The sequence below is a fragment of the Pseudophryne corroboree genome, chromosome 1 (assembly GCF_028390025.1).
Source record: "Pseudophryne corroboree isolate aPseCor3 chromosome 1, aPseCor3.hap2, whole genome shotgun sequence".
NCBI classification, from domain to species: Eukaryota; Metazoa; Chordata; class Amphibia; order Anura; family Myobatrachidae; genus Pseudophryne; species Pseudophryne corroboree.
The window spans coordinates 777,394,105-777,417,250 of NC_086444.1; the positions used below are offsets into that span (position 1 = coordinate 777,394,105).

Here is a 23,146-nt window from a genome sequence, read left to right on the forward strand (position 1 = left end):
CCCATTGTCCCACCCCCGTCATTTGCAAAGTAAATTATAAAAAAAAACAAGTCGTAAAGACGGAAAAAAAAAAACCAAAAAAACAGCTGGCCCTTACCAGCTTGGTGTGCGGCCCCTCAAGCAAGTGCCGCCCCTAGGCACGTGACTCACATGCCTAGTGGGAAATCTGCCACTACCATAACAGCGGGGCACAGTGCCGGTGTGCAGCACATCATGCAGTGAGTGAGCAGAGCCTCCGCGCACCTTCCCCAGTCCAGCACACAACAGCGTACATCTCCCACATACAGTATATTCTAAAACCCAACCCTGTCACTGATTGAACTATGCTCATCTTCTAACAAATCAACCTGTGAGTTAATTATAACAAAAAAAGATTCTGTTTTTCAAATTAAATATACCTTTATTTTTATCTGAAAGGTTTCCGTTACAAATCCTGACATGACTCCTGCAGCAAGAGTTCCAGTAAAGTGTGACGGCATGCAAGGACGCACATCAGAAGATGGGCTGGCAGACCTAATCATCAATACAGAAGGCAGTCAGAAAGAGCTAACATTAACAGTAAGATTTACCAGTCTTGGCTATAAAATGAATGGGTAAGGCATTGACTAGCACTTCACAAGTTTCATGAGTCATTTATAACTCTCGGTATCCGGTCTATAGATCTACACTAAAAAGGTCTACAGTCAATAGGTCGACCACTAATGGTCAACATGCATTAGGTCAACAAGGTCAAAAGGTTGACATGTAAAAGGTAGACAGTGCAAAAGGTCGACAGGTTCAAAAGGTCAATAGGGTTCAAAAGGCCGACATGAAAATGGTTGACACCATATTTAAACAAATTTTTACACTTTTTCGTACTTTACCATCCATGTGGACTACGATTGGGAATAGTAGCCATGCGAGGGGATGCAGTACACTAATGGGGCTTATTTGTGGCAGAAAAGTGACAAAACACCCAAAAAACAACAAAAAAATTGTGTCTACCTTTTTTGTGTTGACAATTTCCATGTCAAGCTTTTGACACTGTCAATTTCTTTTTACTGTCTACCAATTCCATATCAACCTTTTGGCCCTGTCGACCTAATGCATGTCGACCATTAGTGGTCTACATATTGACTGTAGACCTTTTTAGTGTAGATCTAATCCACACCCATAACTGTCTGGCCCCCTTACAGAAAACATACCACTTTCTTAGACAGGTGTATACTTTGTATCTCTGTTCCAATACACTATGCATCTGTTTGCATTTATATGAAGAGGTTAACTGGCTCCTCACAAAAACTAACCCTAGTGTACATGTGGTAGTGAAAAAAGCCACTGTGGCAGGGACTAATGTGAATGGCCCAATACTCTTCGTAAAGCACTGCGGAAATCTGTGTGCATTTTATATATAAGTAACTAATAATAAATAATTAATACGTGTGTAATATTACCAAATCTGCATATACTGTAGTTATGTGCTATCCATAGTCGCCTACCCTCCCTCCTTCTGCAGGAGACTCCTTGAAATAGCAGCAATCTCCATCACTCCCTGAATAGACCAGCAATCTCCCTGATTGCACCTTACCTCCATTATGCAGCTATTACATTCTTGGGGGGAAAATACCGTATATACTCGAGTATAAGCCGACTTTTTCAGTACATTTTTCTATGCTGAAAAGCCCCCCTCGGCTTATACTCGAGTCAACGGCTGCAGCAGACGCCGTGGGCTGTGTGGGCGTCCGCTGCAGCCGGCTCCAGGGACAGACACTAGAGGTCATTATTGACCTCTAGTGTCTGTGCGGCGTTGCTATGGGAGAGACGTCATGACGTCTCTCCCATAGAGATGATCGGGTGCCGGGAAGCGGGCGCCGGAGCGGGCGGACAGACGGAGCGGAGCAGCGCAGCAGCAGAAGAAGCAGTCGGGAAGCAGGAGCGGGGCAGTGGTAAGTATTGTTTTTGTGTGTGTTTGTAAGCGGCGATGGGGGCACAGCAACAGGGGGCAAAGAAAGAGGGGGCACAACTACTGGGGGCAAAGAAAGAGGGGTTATAACTACTGGGGGCAATGAAAGAGGGGGCACAACTACTGGGGGCAAAGAAAGAGAGGGCATAACTACTGGGGGCAATGAAAGAGGGGGCACAACTACTGGGGGCAAAGAAGGGGCATAACTACTGGGGGCAAAGCAACGGGGGCATGTTTTTATCTGGCACTGTGGGGGGGATATCTGTCACTGGGGGTATATGTGGCACTGGGGGCACAACCCTAGCAACAAGCATTACCCCCTGGCAACAAGCATAACACCTACCGCATGAAACCCCTGGCAACGAGCATGACACTCTGAGCATGAAAACCCCTGGCACCGTGCATTTCCCACCCTAGGCTTATACTCGAGTCAGTAATTTTTCCCAGTTTTTTGTGGTAAAATTAGGTGCCTCGGCTTATATTCGGGTCGACTTATACTCGAGTATATACGGTAAATCAGCGATACATACATTCAAATGGGATCATCAGTGCCATTTCCCTGCATTGGTTATAAAGCACAATGATCCCTATGGCCATTTACAATATATGGAAGATCTTGAAAAACCAATACACGAACAAATCCTGCAAAATATCAGTGTCTTTTCTTCAACAAGTAGATCTTACTAACTTTGGGGCTCATTTACATTTGGATGTAAGTAATTTTCATGATACGCCTCTCAGATGTAGCAGTACGCGCCTGTGCTGATAGGTTTTCAGTGTCGGACTGGGGCATGTAGGGCCCACCGGAGGAATGCAGTGGTAGGGCCCCCTGTTTAGGGGTGTGACCAGTCTGCAGAGGGGGTGTGGCCTGCCACCACATTGGTTTGACTAACCATTAGAGAGTGCAAGGTCTGGGCCCCTTCATAAATATATACAGTCAATTCAGCTGCTGCATGCATGATAATGTACCAGATTAATAACAGCAGTGCACTGTAGAAAATACACCATAGTCCTGTGCAGTATAAGGTAACATATGTATAATGTATAATTCAAGTGCACAGTTTGGAACCTGGCCCTTAGAGGAGGAGGTGGGCCCCCAGGCAGTGGGGCCCACCGGTGGTTTCCCCTGTACCCCTGTGGGCCAGTCCAAGCCTGTAGGTGTTACTTTCACAATCTCCCTGAAATTCTTTTTTAAAAGTAGGCAAGTATGGTGCTATCCCAGACCTTAGGTGTGCCCACCCCTTCTGGGTCCCATGTGAGCAGAGGCGTCGGAATGGGGGGGGGGGGGGGGCAAGGGGACAGCTCGCTCCCCCCAAACATGAGAGAGGCGCCAGCCACCCGGTCCCGCGATTGCCCGCCGCCGCCGCTACACCCAGTGCCGACCCCGTACATACATGAGTCACAGTACACGGCTGAGGGCGCTCCAGCCGCATACCGTGATTCACTGACTGTCACTGTCATTGACAGTGACAGTCAGTGGTAGTGGTACTGCTGCTGCGGACGAGCCTGTGCTCCCCCTCCCCTCCCGTGTTGGGCCGTATCAATCATGCATATGCAATGAGCGGCGGAACGTCATGACGTCACGCCGTTCATTACATATGCACAAACTGTGCTGGGGCCGGACGTCACAGCGGGACTTGAAATCTTGTTTGAAAATGCGGGGGCCGCCCGCTCCTGCACGCCCGCCCACCCGCTATCCTGTGGGGGTATGTATTGTATATCTGATACTGGGGGTATACGCGTATCTTACACTGGGAGCATATATGTATCTAACATTGTGGGGGTGCATGTGCTCATCTGGCACTGGGGGGCATATGCGTACCTTGCACTGTGGGGGATATGCACATCTGGCACTGGGGGGCATATGCGCATCTGGCACTGGGGGGCATATGCGCATCTGGTACTGGGGGGGCATATGCGTATCTGGCACTGGGGGGGCATATGCGTAACTGGCACTGGGGGGGCATATGCGTATCTGGCACTGTGGGGGATCTGCACATCTGGCACTGGGGGGCATATGCGCATCTGGCTTTGGGGGGGCATATGCGTAACTGGCACTGGGGGGGCATATGCGTATCTGGCACTGGGGGGGATATGCACATCTGGCTTTGGGGGGCATATGCGCATCTGGCTTTGGGGGGCATATGCGTAACTGGCACTGGGGGGCATATGCGTAACTGGCACTGTGGGGTATATGCACATCTGGCACTGGGGGGCATATGCGCATCTGGCTTTGGGGGGCATATGCGTAACTGGCACTGGGGGGCATATGCGTATCTGGCACTGGGGGGCATATGCGTATCTGGCACTGGGAGGCATGTGCGCATCTGGCTTTGGGGGCATATGCGTATCTGGCACTGGGGGGCATATGCGTAACTGGCACTGGGGGGGCATATGCGTATCTGGCACTGTGGGGGATATGCACATCTGGCACTGGGGGGCATATGCGCATCTGGCTTTGGGGGGCATATGCGTAACTGGCACTTGGGGGGCATATGCGTATCTGGCACTGTGGGGGACATGCACATCTGGCACTGGGGGCATAAGCGCATCTGGCACTGTGGGGGATATGCACATCTGGCACTGGGCGGCATATGCGTAACTGGCACTGGGGGGCATATGCGTAACTGGCACTGGGGGGCATATGCGTAACTGGCACTGGGGGGCATATGCGTATCTGGCACTGTGGGGGATATGCACATCTGGCACTGGGGGGCATAAGCGCATCTGGCACTGGGGGGCATATGCATATCTGGCACTGTGGGGGCATATGCATATCTGGCACTGTGGGGGCATATGCATATCTGGGACTGTGGGGCATATGTGTATCAGGAACTATGGGGACATGTGTATCAGGAACTATGGGGACATATGTGTATCTGGCACTGCAGATTGGGGTAAAAGTGTCTGACCACGCCCCTTTCTTGTGAGACCACACCCCTTTGTGTGGCGTGCGCGCTGTTCCTTTAAGAAGTTTATCCCATAAAAAGGCGCCGAAAATTTTATTTGCTTACTAAAAAAAAAATTGGCTCTGGCCGGCCCTGGCTACACACTGTGTAAAGTAATAGCAGCGGTGTTTGACACACTGCTGCTAATACAGCACGGGCAGTGCTGAAGCTGCCTGCCACGTGTTCTCCGCCCCCCCACCTCGTCTCCGCCAGTGTCTGAGTTCTGCGACATGCTGCCAGTGAGGTGACAATGGAGGTAAGCAGCTGCATAGTTGCTTCCTTCTAACATACACCAACAATGTTGCATCAATAATACAGATCAATAGGGCAAACTTATTCAGGCATAAACAGATATAATGCATTAATTATATACGTTCCTATCATAGGCTTTTTCCTTTGCATGGAATTCCAACTTTAGGTGCTTCTCATGCAGATCCCTTTTTCCCTTGCGATGTCACTCATAGTCATCATATAAAAAACAAGAATATGTGGAGATCTCATGCAATACGGTTTTTAATTTAGACAATCAGACAGAACTTCCATACGTCACATAAAAAAATTATGTGGGAGGTGATTCTCCTAAGGGAGAGACTCTCATTTAAAGAGACCTGGAGAAGACGACCAGATAGGTCTGTAATCAAACACATTCACAGCTCTACCCTTTATTACTACACTTCCAGCTGTCTGATCAAATAAGCTACTAGTAAGTTGTAACTGGCCTTAAAGTTTACAGCATAGTGCAATATCCAAAGAAACTTCCAGTCCTCATCACTGCAGTAATCCTGTATAGTCAGCAGATAGCTGCATGTCTCTACAGACAAATGACATGAGGTCAATGGCTGGGGAGGCACTAGCTTGTATCAGAGCCAGAATTACTCCATACAATACAATAATGGGTAGTAATGACAGCTTATAGGTGGACAGTCCTGAGATGACATTACATGACTCCTCACTGCTTATGCTGTCTCCACACAAACCCCCTCCTCACAGATCACACTGCCTCCACACAGTCCCCCTCAGTTCACACTGCATCCACAAAGACCCCCTACTCACAGCCCCATTCCTCATAGATCACACTGCCTCCACAAGATGCCACAGGGTAATACATAGCAGACAGGGAGGGCACAGGGTAACACACGGCACAGTGGTACAACACATGGCAAAGGGTAGTACATAGCACAGGGGGCACAGGATAAAACATAGCATAAAGGGGCATGGTAACACATAGCACGGGGGGGAGGGTGCACAGGGTATTGCATAGCACAGAATGCCACAGGGTAATACATGGCACAGCATAGCACAGCGTAACGCATGCCACAGGGGGGCACAGGCTAACACACAGCACAGGGGGTACTGGGCCAGTTAGAGAAGGAGATAGGCATCTCATGCATAGCACAGGGCAGTGGCGGATCCGGGGGGGGGGTCACTCGGGCCCGTACCCCCCCTGTCATTTGTGGCAGTTCTCCCTCCGTCCCCCGTCAGTCCCCCCCCTAACACTATGTGTCCCCCGGCGCCGCACAGGGAGATGACGGGCGCCCGCTGAGATTGTGTTACCAGCGGGCGCCCGTCTCTCCTCACCGAAAGCCGGAGGCAGGAGCTCAGTACTGAGCTCCGGTTCCAGCGCTGTCACTGTGCGGCGTGCGCTATGGGAGAGACGTCTCTCTCATAGTGCTGAGGAGCAGACGCCAAGAGAGGAGGACTGCAGCGGTCTGGAAGCGGGAACGGGGCTCGGTAAGTATGATGTTTTTTTTCTTCCTTAGTGCAGCGGGGGCATCTACTGGGGGCAAACTACGGGGGACATTACTACTGGGGGGGCATCAACAAGGGGCATTAGTACTGGGGGGCATTACTACTGGGGGCATTATTACTGGGGGCAGCTACTGGGGGACATTTTTACTGGGGGGCATCTACTGGGGCAAACTACTGGGGGACATTATTACTGGTGGCATCTATTCGGGGTTTTACAACTGGGGGCATTATTACTGGGGGCATTACTAATGGGGGTCATCTATTGGGGGCAAACTCCTGGGGGGCATTATTTCTGGGGGTATCTACTGGGGGACATTTTTACTGGGGGGCATCTACTGGGGGACATTATTACTGGTGGCATCTACTGGGGGCATTATTACTGGGGGGCATCTACTGGGGGCATTACTACTGAGGGGGTCATCTATTGGGGGCAAACTCCTGGGGGGCATTACTACTGGGGGCAAACTACTGGGGGACATTATTACTGGGGGGCATCTACTGGGGGCAAACTACTGGGGGACATTATTACTGGGGGCAAACTACTGGGGGCAAACTACTGGGGGTAAGCTACAAGGGGGCAAACTACAAAGGAGCTAACTACTGGGGGCAAACTACAGGAGGGCATTACTACTGGCGGCGTAACTACAGGGGCATTACTACTTGGGGGCTATACTACTGGGAGCATAACTACAGGGGCCAAACTACTGGGGGCATTACTACTGGGGGCTAAACTACAAGGGGGGCATAACTATTGGGGCTAAACTACTGGAGGCATAACTACAGGGGCTAAACTACAATGGGGCAAACTACAGGAGGGCATTACTACTGGTGGCTAAACTACAAGCAGGCAAACTACTGGGGGCATTACCACTGGGAGGCTAAACTAAAGGGGGGGTAAACTACTGGGGTCATAACTGCAGGGGCATTACCACTGGAGGCATAATTAACTACTAGGGCGCTAAACGACTGGGGGCATTACTACAGGCAACATTACTACTGGGGGCAATACGGGCATTGCATAAGGGGCACCACTACTATGGGGTCTATATACGGGGCACTACCAGTACAGTGGACACTGCATAATGAGCACTACAACTGTGGGCATTGTATAAGAAGCGCTACTGTGGTGGGCATTATGTGTATTACGGGGTGCTACTACTGTGGGCATTATTACTATTGTGTGACCACGCCCCATTCTTTTGGAGACCACACCCCTTTTTGCGGCACGCGCGCAATACCTTTATTACTTGGGCGCCGTGGGGAGGGGTGTGAGTTCCACCACCTCTCTAGGACCACTTTAAGCACTGGCGCCCGCCCACTATGCAAGTACTCCAGCCGCAGCCAGAGCAGTGAGGGGTCGGGCATCCCACATATCCAGGCTGGCAGCCTCTCACTGCGCTGCTGCGGCTGGAGTATTTGCATAGTGGGCGGCATCCTGCTGGTACTAGTCCAACCTACCACGGAGCGCCTCACATTGAAGACCGGAGTTGCTGCGGAGTGCAGCGGGTATGATGGCTGAGAAACAGCTTCCGACCTCAGCTGCTGAGCCTGGACACTGGTGCCAGGAAGCAGGCTTAGGTAAGCAGGAGGGGGGCTGGCTAGCTTTGCTGCTGAGAGGCAGCCCCTGTGACCAATTCATGACTCACTTCCCTGGCTGCAGCCCACATATTAGAGTTCTCTTCAACCCCACAGTCACACACTGACACACACAGCCCCCTGCCCCTCACACACTGCACCCTGCCTCTCACACCCAGTCCCTCACACGCTGCCTCCTGCCCCCTGCACCTCACATGCTGCCCCCTGCCCCTTACACCCTGCTCCTCACACGCTGCCCCCTATACCCTGCCCCTCACACGCTGCCCCCTGTACCCAGCACCTCACACACTGCCCCCTGCACCCTGACCCTCACACACTGACCCCTGCCCCTCAAACGCTGCCCCCTGCACACTGCACCCTGCACCTCACATGCACCGAAGCCGCACGCAAATGTACTTGCCCCTTCCATGGTGCCCCCCTATCATTTTCTTCTGGATCCGCCCCTGGCACAGGGTAATGCATAGCACAGAGTAGCACAGGGTTATGCATATCACAGGGGGCAATTACTAACACACAGCACAGGGGGTACTGGGCCAGTTAGAGAAGGAGATAGGCATCTCATCGGGTTCCACCTGCTTGATACTCCACAAAATGCCTGTCCGGAGCAAGATTTCTGCATGCTGGAGGCCCCATCAGCTGACGAGAGCAGAACGAAGCTCAGGTGACTTGGTGCTGCAACATGCTGGCCAGGTTTGATGGCAATCACTCAAATTCTGCCTAGGAGATTATCAGTTATGATGAATCTTGGATATACTTTTTCGACCCCAAGACCAAACAACAGTTGGCCCAGTGTCCCTAGTTAGAAGTGCGCCACCATGGAAGTTCCAACTTGAGCTCAGTGTGGCCAAGCAGCTGGTGGCTGTTTTTTGTGGCCAAGACTGGTCTTGTAGCTACTGTACCACTCTTGCAGCAGTGCACAATCACTGGGGACTAATACGCCAACCAATGCCTGCTGCAAGTGCTTTCCAAGAACTCGTGCTCATGGTTCCCTTTTTTATCACGACAATTCACCTGCCCACAAGTCCAGGAAAGCATGGATTTTCTGGCCCATGAATGCATCCTAAAGCTTGGTTGTCTGCTGTACAGTCCAGACCCGGCCTCCTGCGACTTCTTTGTATTCCCACAAATCAAGCGCAAGATGCTTGGGATTTGTTTTGAGTAACTAGAAACTGAAGTGGAGGCTTTCATCCAGAATGTAGAAGACATACCTGCCTCGGACTGGTCCAGCTGCTTCGCCAAGTGGTTTGAACTCATGCAACTTTGCATAGACTCCTCTGGTGAATACTTTAACAAAATGTAATGTTCACTTTGTAAATATAATACTTACACAGAGGTGCCAGCCACAGCAGGAGGACAGTTGCAGCCAGGAGAAACATAGGAGAATGTAAGTGTCTATGGTAGTGGTTTCCAAACTTTTTTGAATCACGGCGCCCTAGAATATCAGAATTTTTTTCACGGCACCCCTAGGCCAAAAATTTCTTATTGAGAAATCTAGAAATAAATATTACATTAAGTAGATCGCGCTTATATGTCATCCTTAGGGTCAATTGTGTGGTGAGGGACAAGATTTGCTTCTGTTCGGACACATTTTATGACTGGCAGCCACCAGCACTGGTTTTGCCTATTATATTGACCATGTATAATTTGAATTGGTCCTGGACCACCAACCCAGGGCCCCCCTGCAAGTGTCCCGAGGCACTCCATGGAGCCACGGCACACAGTTTGGGAACATCTGGTCTATGGGCTGTAGGGCCTGGCTGGAAGCACAGAAAGGAGGATTGCACAGAAGGGGGAGGGCTGCAGGCAGAGAAAGGAACCTGGCTAGTCACACAGAAGGAGGCCTGAATGGATACACAGAAGGGGCATTGGCAGGATGCACAGAATGGGGCTGGCTGGATGCACAGAAGGGGGGCTGGCTGGATGCACATAAGAGGGGTTGGCTGGATCCACAGAAGAGGGGCTGGCTGCAAATGCAGAAGGGGGTTGGCTGGATGAACAGAAGGAGATCTGGCTGCAGACACAGAAGGGGGGCTGGCTGCATGCACAGAAGGGGAGGCTGGCTGCAGACACAGAAGGGCTCATTGTTGCTGTGAAGAAGCTGCACAGGCACTCTCGGTGTGCCTAGTTGCATCCACACCTTACTATGGTGGGCTGCAATTCTTTGTGCTTAATGTAATGTCCATGGTCGCACTCGAATCATGGCAAATGAGTTGCACTCATGCCCAGACTCAGCCATGATGACCATGGCTGCATCTGTAGAAGGGGGGAAGGCTGCAGACACAGAAGAGGGCTCGCTAGAAAGAGAGAATAGGCTGGTTGGAACTCTGAAGAAACGGGAGGGCTGGAGAGACAAAAGGAGGCTGGAGAGACAGAAGGGGGCGTAGTTGAAGAAACACTGGGGGTATGGAGAGACAGAAGAGGGATGGCTGAAGCTGGAGAGCCCCTGAGGGACTGGAGTTGCAGAAACAGTGGGGTGAGGCTGAGGAAACTGTGGTGAAGTGGCTGGAGATTTTTCTCAACTGGCAAGTTTACTGCCACATTAATAACTTCTTTGGTGCCATCCCCCCACCACCATCACCAGCTGTGCTATTGCACATGTGTTGTCAGGAGAGAGGGGATGGGGGCACCACAGTCTATTTCTTCTCTGAGGGAGGGGGGTTAGGTGTGGCACAACAGTCTACTTTGCCTCTAGGGAGGGGGTTGGGGGTTATCACAGTCTGGGGGGCTCCCTATTTTGTCAGTCACAGGCTCCACAATTCTGATGGCAGCTCTGCAGGTTCCAGCCAGTGTCAGACTGGGACATGAAAGACCCACAGGGGGAATGCTGTGGTAGTGGCCAACTGAAGGGAGGCAGCGCAATGTTAAAGAGGTGTGGTCAGCTAATTGAAGGGGTGTGGCAGAGAGCATTGTAATGCACACAATGTTATATAAAGTGCATCGCAGTGACTGCCATATATTGCAGGGAGCATCTCAATGCCCACTATATAATGCAGAAAGCAGTGCAGTGACCACCACATAATACAGAGAGCAATGCAGTGACTGCCAAATAATACAGAAACAACACATTGACTGCCAAATAATAGAGAGAGCACTACAGTGACCGCCATATAATACAGAGAGCAATGCTCCTCCTGCACCCTCCTGCAGTACTCATGCCCTTCCGTCCACTTGACAGCCTTATTCTACTTCCTTTGCAGGTGACCACCTCTAGCTCCTCTCCATAAGTGATAGGGTTTGGCCAAGAAAGATGACAACAGCAATTCTAGGATACAAGCCACTTACTATTTGGCCAAGTGAACATGTGCACCTGCATAAGTACCACTCTCCATCTTTATCCCTCTATGGCAGCATTTGACAGTGTCTGCCTTCCTCCCTTTCTCCCTCCTCTGTGTGTGAGACAGCACTTGTCGCCAGTCTCCCACCACATATATACCCCAAATATACCCCTTTGATTTATGTATGTAACTTTGGAAGGGTCCCTGTGAAAGTGTTTATTTTACAATTTCCTCACATTTTGGAAAATGCGTCCACTCATTCTCTTGATTATAGAAGTAGTTATACTTTAGTAATCAAGTAGTCACAAGTATTGGGCATGTTTTTATTGTTCTTCTGTAAGTTTTCAATGCAGTTAAATGGTCTCTTTCAATAAAACAGCAACAAGGAGGCCAGAGTCTGTGTTGCCACTAAACTCTGTTTACTAGTAATGGATGGCTGACTTGACAGATGTCATTGCTTTATGCCCTATGAGATGTACTTCCAATCTGTGCTCTGGCTAAGACTAAAATCCCGGGTCCAACCTCGGTTATTGAACATGGTATCAAGCCGCGTCACTGCTTGTTGAAACTGTGTTCACACTGTGAGATGGGTTGGGTTATTGCCATGTCGTCCCTTTGCGGGGTTTAGAGATGATATCATCTTCTAACTTCTAATGCCAGTGATCTGCCTCTCTCCTACTCTTAGCGTGTCCCTAGTTGGATACCCCGGGTTGCGCTTTCACACTGCAGACTAGCCAGGATACACAACCTGGGTAGACCCTTTCACACTAAGCTAGGTCCAGGGTTGCCCTGGCAATATCATAGGTCATAGGCTTGTTGTGAAAGGGGTATAAGAGAAGTTAGGAACATCTTAAGCAGTGTCAAGAGTTCAGCATGCCCATACTACAGTCTCTCTGCTGTGAAATGTACCTGCTGAAAAATAAGAATTTAGTCACCGGTAATTCTATTTCTCGTAGTCCGTAGTGGATGCTGGGTACTCCGTAAGGACCATGGGGTATAGACGGGCTCCGCAGGAGACTGGGCACTCTTAAAAGAAAGATTAGGTACTATATCTGGTGTGCACTGGCTCCTCCCTCTATGCCCCTCCTCCAGACCTCAGTTAGGGAAACTGTGCCCTGAAGAGCTGACATTACTAGGAAAGGATTTGGAATCCAGAGTAAGACTCATACCAGCCACACCAATCACACCGTACAACTCGTGATAACTATACCCAGTTAACAGTATGAACAATAACTGAGCCTCTCTCAACAGATGGCTCCTACAATAACCCTTTAGTTAAGCAATAACTATATACAAGTATTGCAGAGAGTCCGCACTTGGGACGGGCTCCCAGCATCCACTACGGACTACGAGAAATAGAATTACCGGTGACTAAATTCTTATTTTCTCTGACGTCCTAGTGGATGCTGGGTACTCCGTAAGGACCATGGGGATTATACCAAAGCTCCCAAACGGGCGGGAGAGTGCGGATGACTCTGCAGCACCGAATGAGCAAACTCAAGGTCCTCCTCAGCCAGGGTATCAAACTTGTAGAATTTTGCAAAAGTGTTTGAACCTGACCAAGTAGCAGTTCGGCAAAGTTGTAAAGCCGAGACCCCTCGGGCAGCCGCCCAAGAAGAGCCCACCTTCCTCGTGGAATGGGCTTTTACTGATTTAGGATGCGGCAGTCTAGCCGCAGAATGTGCAAGCTGAATCGTGCTACAGATCCAGCGAGCAATAGTCTGCTTTGAAGCAGGAGCACCCAGCTTGTTGGGTGCATGCAGGATAAATAGCGAGTCAGTTTTTCTGACTCTAGCCATCCTGGAAACATAGATTTTCAGGGCCCGGACTACGTCCAGCAACTTGGAATCCTCCAAGTCCCTAGTAGCCGCAGGCACCACAATAGGTTGGTTCAAATGAAACGATGATACCACCTTAGGGAGAAATTGGGGACGAGTCCTCCATTCTGCCCTTTCCATATGGAAGATCAGATATGGGCTTTTACATGACAAAGCCGCCAATTCTGACACACGCCTAGTCCAAGCTAAGGCCAAAAGCATGACCACTTTCCACGTGAGATATTTTAGCTCCACGGTCTTAAGTGGCTCAAACCAGTGGGATTTTAGGAATCCAACACACGTTAAGATCCCAAGGTGCCACTGGAGGCACAAAAGGGGCTGAATATGCAGCACCCCTGTAACAACGTCCAAACTTCAGGCAGTGAAGCCAGTTCTTTTTTGAGAGAAAAAGGGATAGGGACGAAATCTTGGCCTTTATGGATCCTAATTTTAGGCCCATAGTCACTCCTGACTGTAGAAAATGCAGGAATCGACCCCCCTGGAATTCCTCTGTAGGGCCTTCCCGGCCACACACCAAGCAACCTATTTTCGCCATATACAGTGAAAAAGTCTTGCTGTCACGTCTTTCCTAGCCTTTATCAGCGTAGGAATAACTGCATTCGGAATGCCCTTTTCCGCTAGGATCCGGCGTTCAACCGCCATGCCGTCCAACGCAGCCGCGGTAAGTCTTGGATCAGACAGGGTCCCTGTTGCAACATGTCCTGACTGAGAGGCAAAGGCCATGGGTCCTCTGAGAGCATTTCTTGCAGTTCCGGGTACCGAGTCCTTCTTGGCCAATCCGGAGCAAAGAATATTGTTCACACTCCTCCATTTATTACAATTCTCAGCCCTTGGGTCTGAGAGGAAGAGGAGGGAATATATAGACCGACTGGAACACCCACGGTGTTACTAGTGCGACCACAGCTATCGCCTGAGAGTCCCTTGACCCAGCGTAAAACCTTTTTTATCTTTTTATTGAGGTGGGACGCCATGTAGTCCACCTGAGGCAGTTTCCATCAATTTGCAAAACTGCGTGAAGACTTCCTGATGAAGTCACCACTTTCCCGGGTGGAGGTCGTGTCCACTCCCGGAATGAACACTGCTGACAGTGCGCTTACTTGATTCTCCTCCCAGCGAAGAATTCTGGTGGCTTCTACCCTCGCCACCCTGCTCCTTGTGCCGCCCTGGCGGTTTACATGAGCCCCTGCGGTCTGACTGGATCAGAACCGGTTGGTCGCGAAGCAGGAACTCCGCTTGACTTAGGGCGTTGTATATGGCCCTTAGTTCCAGGATATTGATGTGAAGGCAAGTCTGTTGGCTTGACCACAAACCTTGGAATTTTCTTCCCTGTGTAACTGCCCCCCACCCTCGGTGGCTTGCATCCGTGGTCACCAGGACCCAGTCCTGAATGCAGAATATGCGGCCCTCGAGAAGGTGAGCACTCCGCAGCCACCACAGGAGAGACACCCTGGCCCTGGGGGATAGGGTGATTAACCGATGCATCTGAAGATGTGATCCGGACCACTTGTCCAGTAAGTTCCATTGTCCTTGCATGGAACCAGCCGAAGGGGATGGCCTCGTATGATGCCATCATCCTTCCCAGGACTCGAGTGCAGTGATGCACTGACACCTGTTTTGGTTTTCAATAGATTCCTGACCAGTGTCATGAGCTCCTGAGCTCTCTCTATCGGGAGATAAACCCTCTTCTAGTCTGTGTCTAGGATCATGCCTAGGCGAGGCAGATGAGCTGTAGGAACCAACTGCGACTTCGGAATATATAGAATCCAGTCGTGTTGCCGTTTCACTTCCAGAGAAGGTGATACGCTGTCCAGCAACTGCTCTCTTAATCTCGCTTTTATGAGATCATCCAAGTATGTGATAATAGTGACACCTTGCTTCCGCAGGAGCACCATCATATCCGCCATTACCTTGGTGAAATTGGTAATGACAATCCCGTACCGCAATTCTGAGGTACGCCTGATGAGGTGGATAAATGGGGACACGAAGGTATGCATCCCTTATGTCCCGATTCATTTCAGGCTTGCAATGACCGCTCTTAGCGATTCCATCTTGAACCTGAACCTTTTCAGGTATATGTTCAGGGATTTTAATTCAACATGGGTCGAACCGAACCGTCTGGTTTCGGGATTATAACATGGTCGAATAATAACACCCTCTTGTTGAAGGAGGGTTCCCTTGACCACCACCTGTTGAAGATACAATTTACGAATTGCAGTTAACACTGGCTCCCTCTCTTGGGGGGAAGCCCGCCGGGTCCTCGGTGAGGGGGGCATCTTCTCACAGTCCAGCCTGTATCCCTGTGATACAATTTCTATTGCCCAGGGATCTAACAGGGAGTGAACTCACTTGTGGCTGAACTTACGAAGGCGTGTCCCCACCGGGCCTAGCTCCGCCTGTGGAGCCCCAGCGACATGCGGTGGATTTTTGTAGAGGCCGGGGAGGACTTCTGTTCCTGGGGACTAGCTGTGTTGTACAGCTTCTTTCCTCTGCCCCCGGCTCTGACAAGAAAGGACGCACCTCAGACTTTTTTGTTTCTTTATTCGAAAAGCTGCATTTAATAATGTCGTGCTTTCCTAGGCTGTGCAGGAATATAAGGCAAAATAACAGAATTACCAGCTATAGCTGTGGAGACCAGGCCCGAGAACCTTTCTCCACACAATCCTCAGCCTTCCATATGCCTCTTAAGTCGGCATCATCTGTCCAATGTATATTCTACAGGACACGTCAAGCAGAAATCGACATAGCTTTTGTCTCTAGGACCCAGTATACTCATGTCCCTTTGGGCATGCTTTATAATTATATATCTATCACTTAAGACAGCATCTTAAAATATTTATATGCATACTAGGGTCTCAATCTCTGCTGATAAGGTACCTGTCCACGCTGCCACAGCGCTATAATCCCATGCTGACACAATCGCCGGTCTGGGTAGTATACTAGAATGTGCACACTATCTGCAGGATCCCTGAGAATAGCTAGTGCAAACAGGACACCCAAGGGGAAGATTCTCAACACACCCTGGCCCTAGTGGGGAAAGGATACAGCCTGAGAATTCTCTTGTGGGAAGCTGCCGTCTCTTGTCTGGAGATTCCCGCTCTTTTTCCTCATGAGAGGAGGGAAATTTACCTCAGCATTCTTCCCCTTAACATGTGTACTCTCGTGTCAGGGACAGATGAGTCATCAGTGATATGCAAATCATCTTTTATTCCAATAATCATATATTGAATATCTTTTAGCCCTCTTGGCTGTAACTTTGCATTATCGTAGTCGACAGTGCAGTTAAACTCTGTGTCGATACTTTGTTATTTTGGATAGTGAGCATAGAGAGACTCTGAAGGACTCTGTGACATAGGGACAGACCAGGGTAGATTTCCTTTCTGTTCCCTAACCTTTTGTGCAATAATTTTACCTCAGCACTTACACATATTTAAACAGGTGTCGGCGTTGTTGACGGAGACACCCTCCCACACACTTATCCGCTCTATCACCTCCTTAGAGGAGCCTTTTACCTCAGACATGTCGACACACGCGTACCGACACACCACACACTCAGGGGATGCTCTATTTGAAGACAGTTCCCCCACCAGGCCCTTTGGAGAGACAGAGAGAGAGTATGCCAGCACACACCACAGCGCTATATAATACAGGGATGTACACTATACTGAGTGATTTTTCCCCTATAGCAGCTTATATACACAGTTTTGCGCCTAAATTTATGTGCCCCCCCTCTCTTTTTTACCCTTTGTGTACCAGGATACTGCAGGGGAGAGCCTGGGGAGCTTCCTTCCAGCAGAGCTGTGAAGAAAAAATGGCGCCGGTGTGCTGAGGAAGAAGGCCCGGCCCCCTCAGCGGCGGGCTTCTGTCCTTTCATGTACTTTAATGGCGGGGGTTAATGCACATATACAGTTTATCAGACTGTATTATGTGCTTTTCGCCAAGTAAGGTAATCTAATTGCTGCCCAGGGCGCCCCCCCCAGCGCCCTGCACCCATCAGTGACCGGAGTGTGTGGTGTGCTAAGGGAGCAATGGCGCACAGCTGCAGTGCTGTGCGCTACCTTAATGAAGACCGGAGTCTTCAGCCGCCGATTTTCAACTTCTCTTCGTTCTTCTAGCTCTGCAAGGGGGACGGCGGCGCGGCTCTGGGAACGGACGACCGAGGACTGGGCCTGTGTTCGATCCCTCTGGAGCTAATGGTGTCCAGTAGCCTTAGAAGCCCAAGATAGCTGCAAGCAGGTAGGTTCGCTTCTCTCCCCTCAGTCCCACGTAGCAGTGAGTCTGTTGCCAGCAGATCTCACTGAAAATAAAAAACCTAACAAATACTTTATTTTCTAGGAAGCTCAGGAGAGCCCCTAGGGTGCATCCAGCTCTGGCCGGGCACAGATACTAACTGAGGTCTGGAGGAGGGGCATAGAGGGAGGAGCCAGTGCACACCAGATATAGTACCTAATCTTTCTTTTAAGAGTGCCCAGTCTCCTGCGGAGCCCGTCTATACCCCATGGTCCTTACGGAGTACCAGCATCCACTAGGACGTCAGAGAAAAAATTGATTTGAAGAAATGTATCATCTGCAGATATCACCAGGTTCAATAGGTGCCTTAAAAAACTCCTTCATGACCTCCAGAGCTAGATGGCAATATTTCCAATTACTGAATATTCTATTTATCATATCTGAAGAATGTATAATGAGCACATTGAATACATCTGATCCTAATGGAATAGATACCTTTTACCAGTGGACGGAATCCCGGCTGTCATGATCCCGACAGCGGGATCCCAGCCACTAGTATGCCGGCAGTGGGGCGAGCGCTAGAAAGCCACTCCCTCTATGGGTGTCGTGGACGCCCACAGAGGGAGAAAAGCCTGTGGAGCCTGTCTTGATTCCGGCGTCGGCATTGCGACCGCCGGGATCCTGACAGGCGGTCTCATGCTCGCCTCCCGATTCTAATATGCAAAGGCATCCTGTGACATTTCCAAATGTCCATTTAAAATGAGTGTAAATAAAATGTTGGGCAGAAACTTCCTCAATGCTAATTATATAAGAACAGAAAACAAATAACCGGGATACCAGGAAAGCAGAAAGGGTTGGAAGTTTGGGGATTCGGATCCAGCGCTGAATATTTGCATTAACGCTTTGCTCTGCCTATATTGTGAATGCTACATTTCACTACCTTGTGATCATTCAATCATTCCCCCCCCCCCTCTTTTTAGTATATTGGAGATATTAGAAAAGTTGATTAATGTTAATTTAATAGGTCAAGACAGCTGTTGAAAACTTGCAAGATGAACAACAGGCTACTGCAACAATGAAAGCAAAGATGTACCAACCAACATGGTCTCAAATATTCCTGCATATTGATGTTATTGCACATTCAGACGATGCTGTTATTGCCAACTTGAATATAAAAAGTGAAAACAATAATATAAAAGAAAACATTAAATACTTCACAATTCTGGTAAGGTCTTTTTTATTTACTTTTTTTTTCTATTACTAAATAGCACATTTAATTTGTGTTTATTGTATTAATTACTATATAATGTACAGTACTAAGTGCAAGTGTTTATTTACCTAGGCTTAGGGGTCTATTTACTAAGCCTTGGCTGGAGATAAAGTCACTGGAGATAAAGTACCAGCCAATCGGCTCCTAACAGCTATGAAAAATGACAGTTAGGAGCCGATTGGCTGGTACTTTATCTCCAGCGACGGCTTAGTAAATATACCCCTTAGTTTCCTATGGGAACTCTGGAATTCTTCCCTAATCCAAAAACACAGTGGCAGGTTAACTGACCTTGCAACAAATAAATAAATAAATAAATTATATAGAAAAATTACTGTGGTGTTTGTGTACATTTAGTAGGAAACACAGGTGGTCATTCCGAGTTGATCGCACGTAGCAACTTTTTGCTGCTCGTGAGATCAACTAGACGCCGCCTATGGGGGAGTGTGTTTTAGCATAGTAGGGCTGCGATTGCTTGTGCAGCCCTGATATGTTAAAAAAAGTTTCCTGCAAAACAAGACCAGTGTCACACCTACTTACCCTGTGCGACGGATCCAGCGACGAAGATCCCGGGATTGACGTCAGACATCCGCCCTCCAAACGCCTGGACATGCCTGCGTTCGGATCTCCATGCCGTCACCAAGCAACAACGTGCGTGCGCATTGCGAGCGCCGTGCAGCCGCAGTTCCGACCCATTCGCACCACAGCGAGGAACCGCTGCGTGTGAACGGGTCGGAATGACCCCCATAGATTGTAAGCTCCACTGGGGCAAGACTAATGTTATTGACTAAATATTCTCTGTAATTCACTGTGTCATATGTGTTCACTATATAAATGACAGTTAATAAACCAATATATAAGAAAAGACAATTAGACCGGAATAAACCTCTTTGGGTTTATTTGCGAAACGTTGAGTTGTAAATCCGACGATTGTGATCGTGTTTTTCCTGTATAACAGGTTGAACCGAAACAAGGTCCTGGATACAATGAGTTAATTTAGCCATTCAGACAGATTAAAATTATTTATTATACAAAGATTAAAAGGTGTAAGTAAAATGATTACAAACCGTTGGGTACTGTATATTGAATATGAATCGCAGTAAAATGATTAGTACAGTATATTTAATATAAGTAATACAACGAATATTGTAAAGGCTAAGTAAAAGTATAGATAAACTGAAATAGTGCACTTACTTTAGATGTTATTAATGTCTACTTGCTTTAGCTGGGTTCACAGCAAATGTTCAAGCAAAGACTTTAAGAGATCAGCCCCCCCCCCCCCCCATTCCCGTACAGTGGGCTGGGACTCTCAGGTGGAGGACATGCGGTCAATGATTCGAGACTAGTGTACTCCAGGAGTCTTTTTCCCATACAGAGGGGTGGAGTTGAGGAGGGTCACGGAGTCGATACTCCCTCCATATGGCTGATGAGGGACCATGTTGCACATCCTTACTCTGCAAGGATGCTTGTATAATCTTGCAAACCCTTTTTATACCCTAGGTTATGGTATGGAGTGAAGGGGGGGGGGGGGGGTTGTATAAGCTTGTGTACAATATAGCCATTGTTATGGTGTACGAGAACACAAAGATGGCAACACTTTTAGACAACCTATTGCTACAATATTATATTTCTTGCTACCACACACAAGGCACATAGTGTTGGATTATGCAGCTGTAACATCAAAATATGGGACAAAGGGAACATTCTTTTGGTTCTTGTTAACACATAGGGGGTAATTCCAAGTTGATCGCAGCAGGATTTTTTTTTAGCAGTTGGGCAAAACCATGTGCACTGCAGGGGAGGCAGATATAACATGTGCAAATAGAGTTAGATTTGGGTTGGTTATTTTATTTCTGTGCAGGGTAAATACTGGCTGCTTTATTTTTACACTGCAAATTAGATTGCAGATTGAACACACCACACCCAAATCTAACTCTCTCTGCACATGTTATATCTGCCTCCCCTGCAGTGCACATGGTTTTGCCCAACTGCTAAAAAAAAATCCTGCTGCGATCAACTTGGAATTACCCCCATTACTCTGTACCACCTAGCCTGGCTGGCACACACATAAGAAAACATTACAACGTGGCTTTGCGGCAACCGTTTTATTCCCCCTATAACAGCCCAAAATTAAAAAGGGAAATGCTTTAACTAGCAGAACATAGCTAATAAAAACATTGCCTTTTTAAATGTTGGTCATAAACATGATCAGAAGCTTTGTAAACAATTTCTTTTGTCTGTATGTTATTCTCCAGTCTTGTTTTATTTTGGTTCTATTACTGTCTTTTTTCCCGAGTCATAAAGTGAAACAGAATATGCTTATGCTACATACAATAAGTAATTGTTAATAAGATGATAATAAAAAAAAATAATAAAATACACCAAATTTAAATAAGTATACAAAATTGAGACATACTATAAAATAATGGACTTGTAAAATGTAAATGAAGCAGCATAAAGTAATATAAGTTTATGTAAAAAACACAGACATTTTATTGAAATAAAAATAAATAATACCTTTACTACTGAACCTTTATTTTGTGTATAAATGCAGAATGAAAAACATGCCATATTGATGCAGAAACTAGGTCTAATGGGCCCTACATATTGGCCGATCCGCCGCCGAGCTGCCCGACGGCGGATACGGCCGGCGGGTGTCCTGGCGGCAGGGGGGGGGGGCAGTGATGGGGGGAGTGAAGTTACTTCACTCCCCCCGTCACACGGCTCCATAGAACTGCAGGCAAATATGGACGTGATCGTCCACATTGGCCTGCATGCACAACCGACGGGGCACCAGCGATGAACGAGCGCGGGGCCATGCATCGTTCATCGCTGGTGCCTCCACACTGCACGATCGTTCATATCGTGCAGTGATGTCGGCCAGTGTGTAGGGCCTATAGGACTCTAAGGCAGGCATTCCCAACCGCGGTCCTCAAGGCACACTAACAGTGCAGGTTTTAGTGATATACAGGCTTCAGCACAGATGGTTAAATCAACATAACTGAGGTATCAATTAAGTCACCTGTGTTTAAGCCTGGATATCACTAAAACCAGGACTGTAATAAACCCTACACACTGGCCGACATCACTCAAAGATATGAACTATCTCGTTCATTAATGAACGAGATACCGTTTATATCTTTGAGTGTGGAGGCACCAGCGATGAACGATGCGCGGCCCCGCGCTCATTCATCGCTGGTGCCCCGTCGCTTCTGCATGCAGGCCAATATGGATGATCTCGTCCATATTTGCCTGCACTGCTACGGAGCCGGGTGACGGGGGGAGTGAAGAAACTTCACTCCTCCCGTCACTGCCACCCCACCCCCGCCGCCGGGTCGCCCGTCGGCTGTATCCGCCGCCGGGCAGCTCGGCGGCGGATCGGTCAATGTGTAGGGCTTTTTAGTGTGCCTTGAGGACCGAGGTTGGGAATGCCTGCTCTAAGGGATACACAAACTCTAACTATGTAGAGTTGAAAATAATATTGGTAGTGTACAAATAAATGTGATTAATCATAATCATACAAATTGTTTCTTTTGTTCCTTAGGTTTTGAGTAGAGGAAACATATTGCATACAAAGGTCCACAGCAGGACGAAACATGAAACAATCAGTGCAATGAGCATTAAAGTGACTCCTGACATGCTGCCGTCTTTCAGGATTGTAGGCTATATTTATTTGTTTCATAACAACAACATCCTTGAAGTAGTGTCTGACTCTGTTTGGGTGCATATGAAACCATCCTGCAAGGGCACTGTAAGTAAATCTTTGGAAAAGGTGTCTCCTTTATATGAGATTTTTAACTTCCTTCTTATACAGTATGTTACTGTGCTTTCCAGGCTATGCATACAAAGTTAGCGGGTGATTCAATTGTGAACAATGGTCAAGAAGAGCGGTCAGAATGAGGGTACAGTCCTTCACAACCACCAATATAACAAGTTTAGGCCCAGATTTAGTAAGCCTTGGAGAGTGATAAATTGCACGGTGATAAAGTACTAACCAACCAGCTCTTAACTGTCATGTTACAGGCAGTGGGGCAGATTTATTAAGCCTGGAGAAGTGATAAATTGGAAGGTGATAACACACCAGTCAGTCAGCTCCTGTCATTTTTCAAACCCAGCCTGGAACTTGACAGTTAGGAGATGACTGGCTGGTGCTTTATCACCTTCCACTTTATCACTTCACCAGGCTTAATAAATCTGCCCCAGTGTTTGAAAATGATAGTTAGGAGCTGGTTGGTTGGTACTTTATCACCGTGCTATTTATCACTCTCCAAGGCTTGATAAATGGGTGGCAATCACCTCCTAAC

At 48.4% G+C, this 23,146-nt stretch overlaps 1 protein-coding gene and 1 long non-coding RNA gene across 2 annotated transcripts in view; one reads left to right on the forward strand and one right to left on the reverse strand.

Annotated features, from left to right (window-relative positions):
• LOC134910116 (uncharacterized) overlaps positions 1 to 20,265 on the reverse strand; it is a 143,474-nt gene extending 123,209 nt beyond the window's left edge. Inside the window, exon 1 of the long non-coding RNA XR_010176128.1 lies at positions 20,037 to 20,265. This is a non-coding gene — a long non-coding RNA (uncharacterized LOC134910116). The remainder of the gene's footprint in view (positions 1 to 20,036) is intronic.
• Positions 1 to 23,146, forward strand: part of LOC134910100 (complement C3-like) — a 465,863-nt gene that overhangs the window by 163,275 nt on the left and 279,442 nt on the right. Inside the window, exons 11-13 of the mRNA XM_063917765.1 lie at positions 418 to 558; positions 18,600 to 18,800; positions 22,387 to 22,593. Of these exons, the coding sequence (XP_063773835.1) occupies positions 418 to 558; positions 18,600 to 18,800; positions 22,387 to 22,593 (549 nt within the window). The remainder of the gene's footprint in view (positions 1 to 417; positions 559 to 18,599; positions 18,801 to 22,386; positions 22,594 to 23,146) is intronic.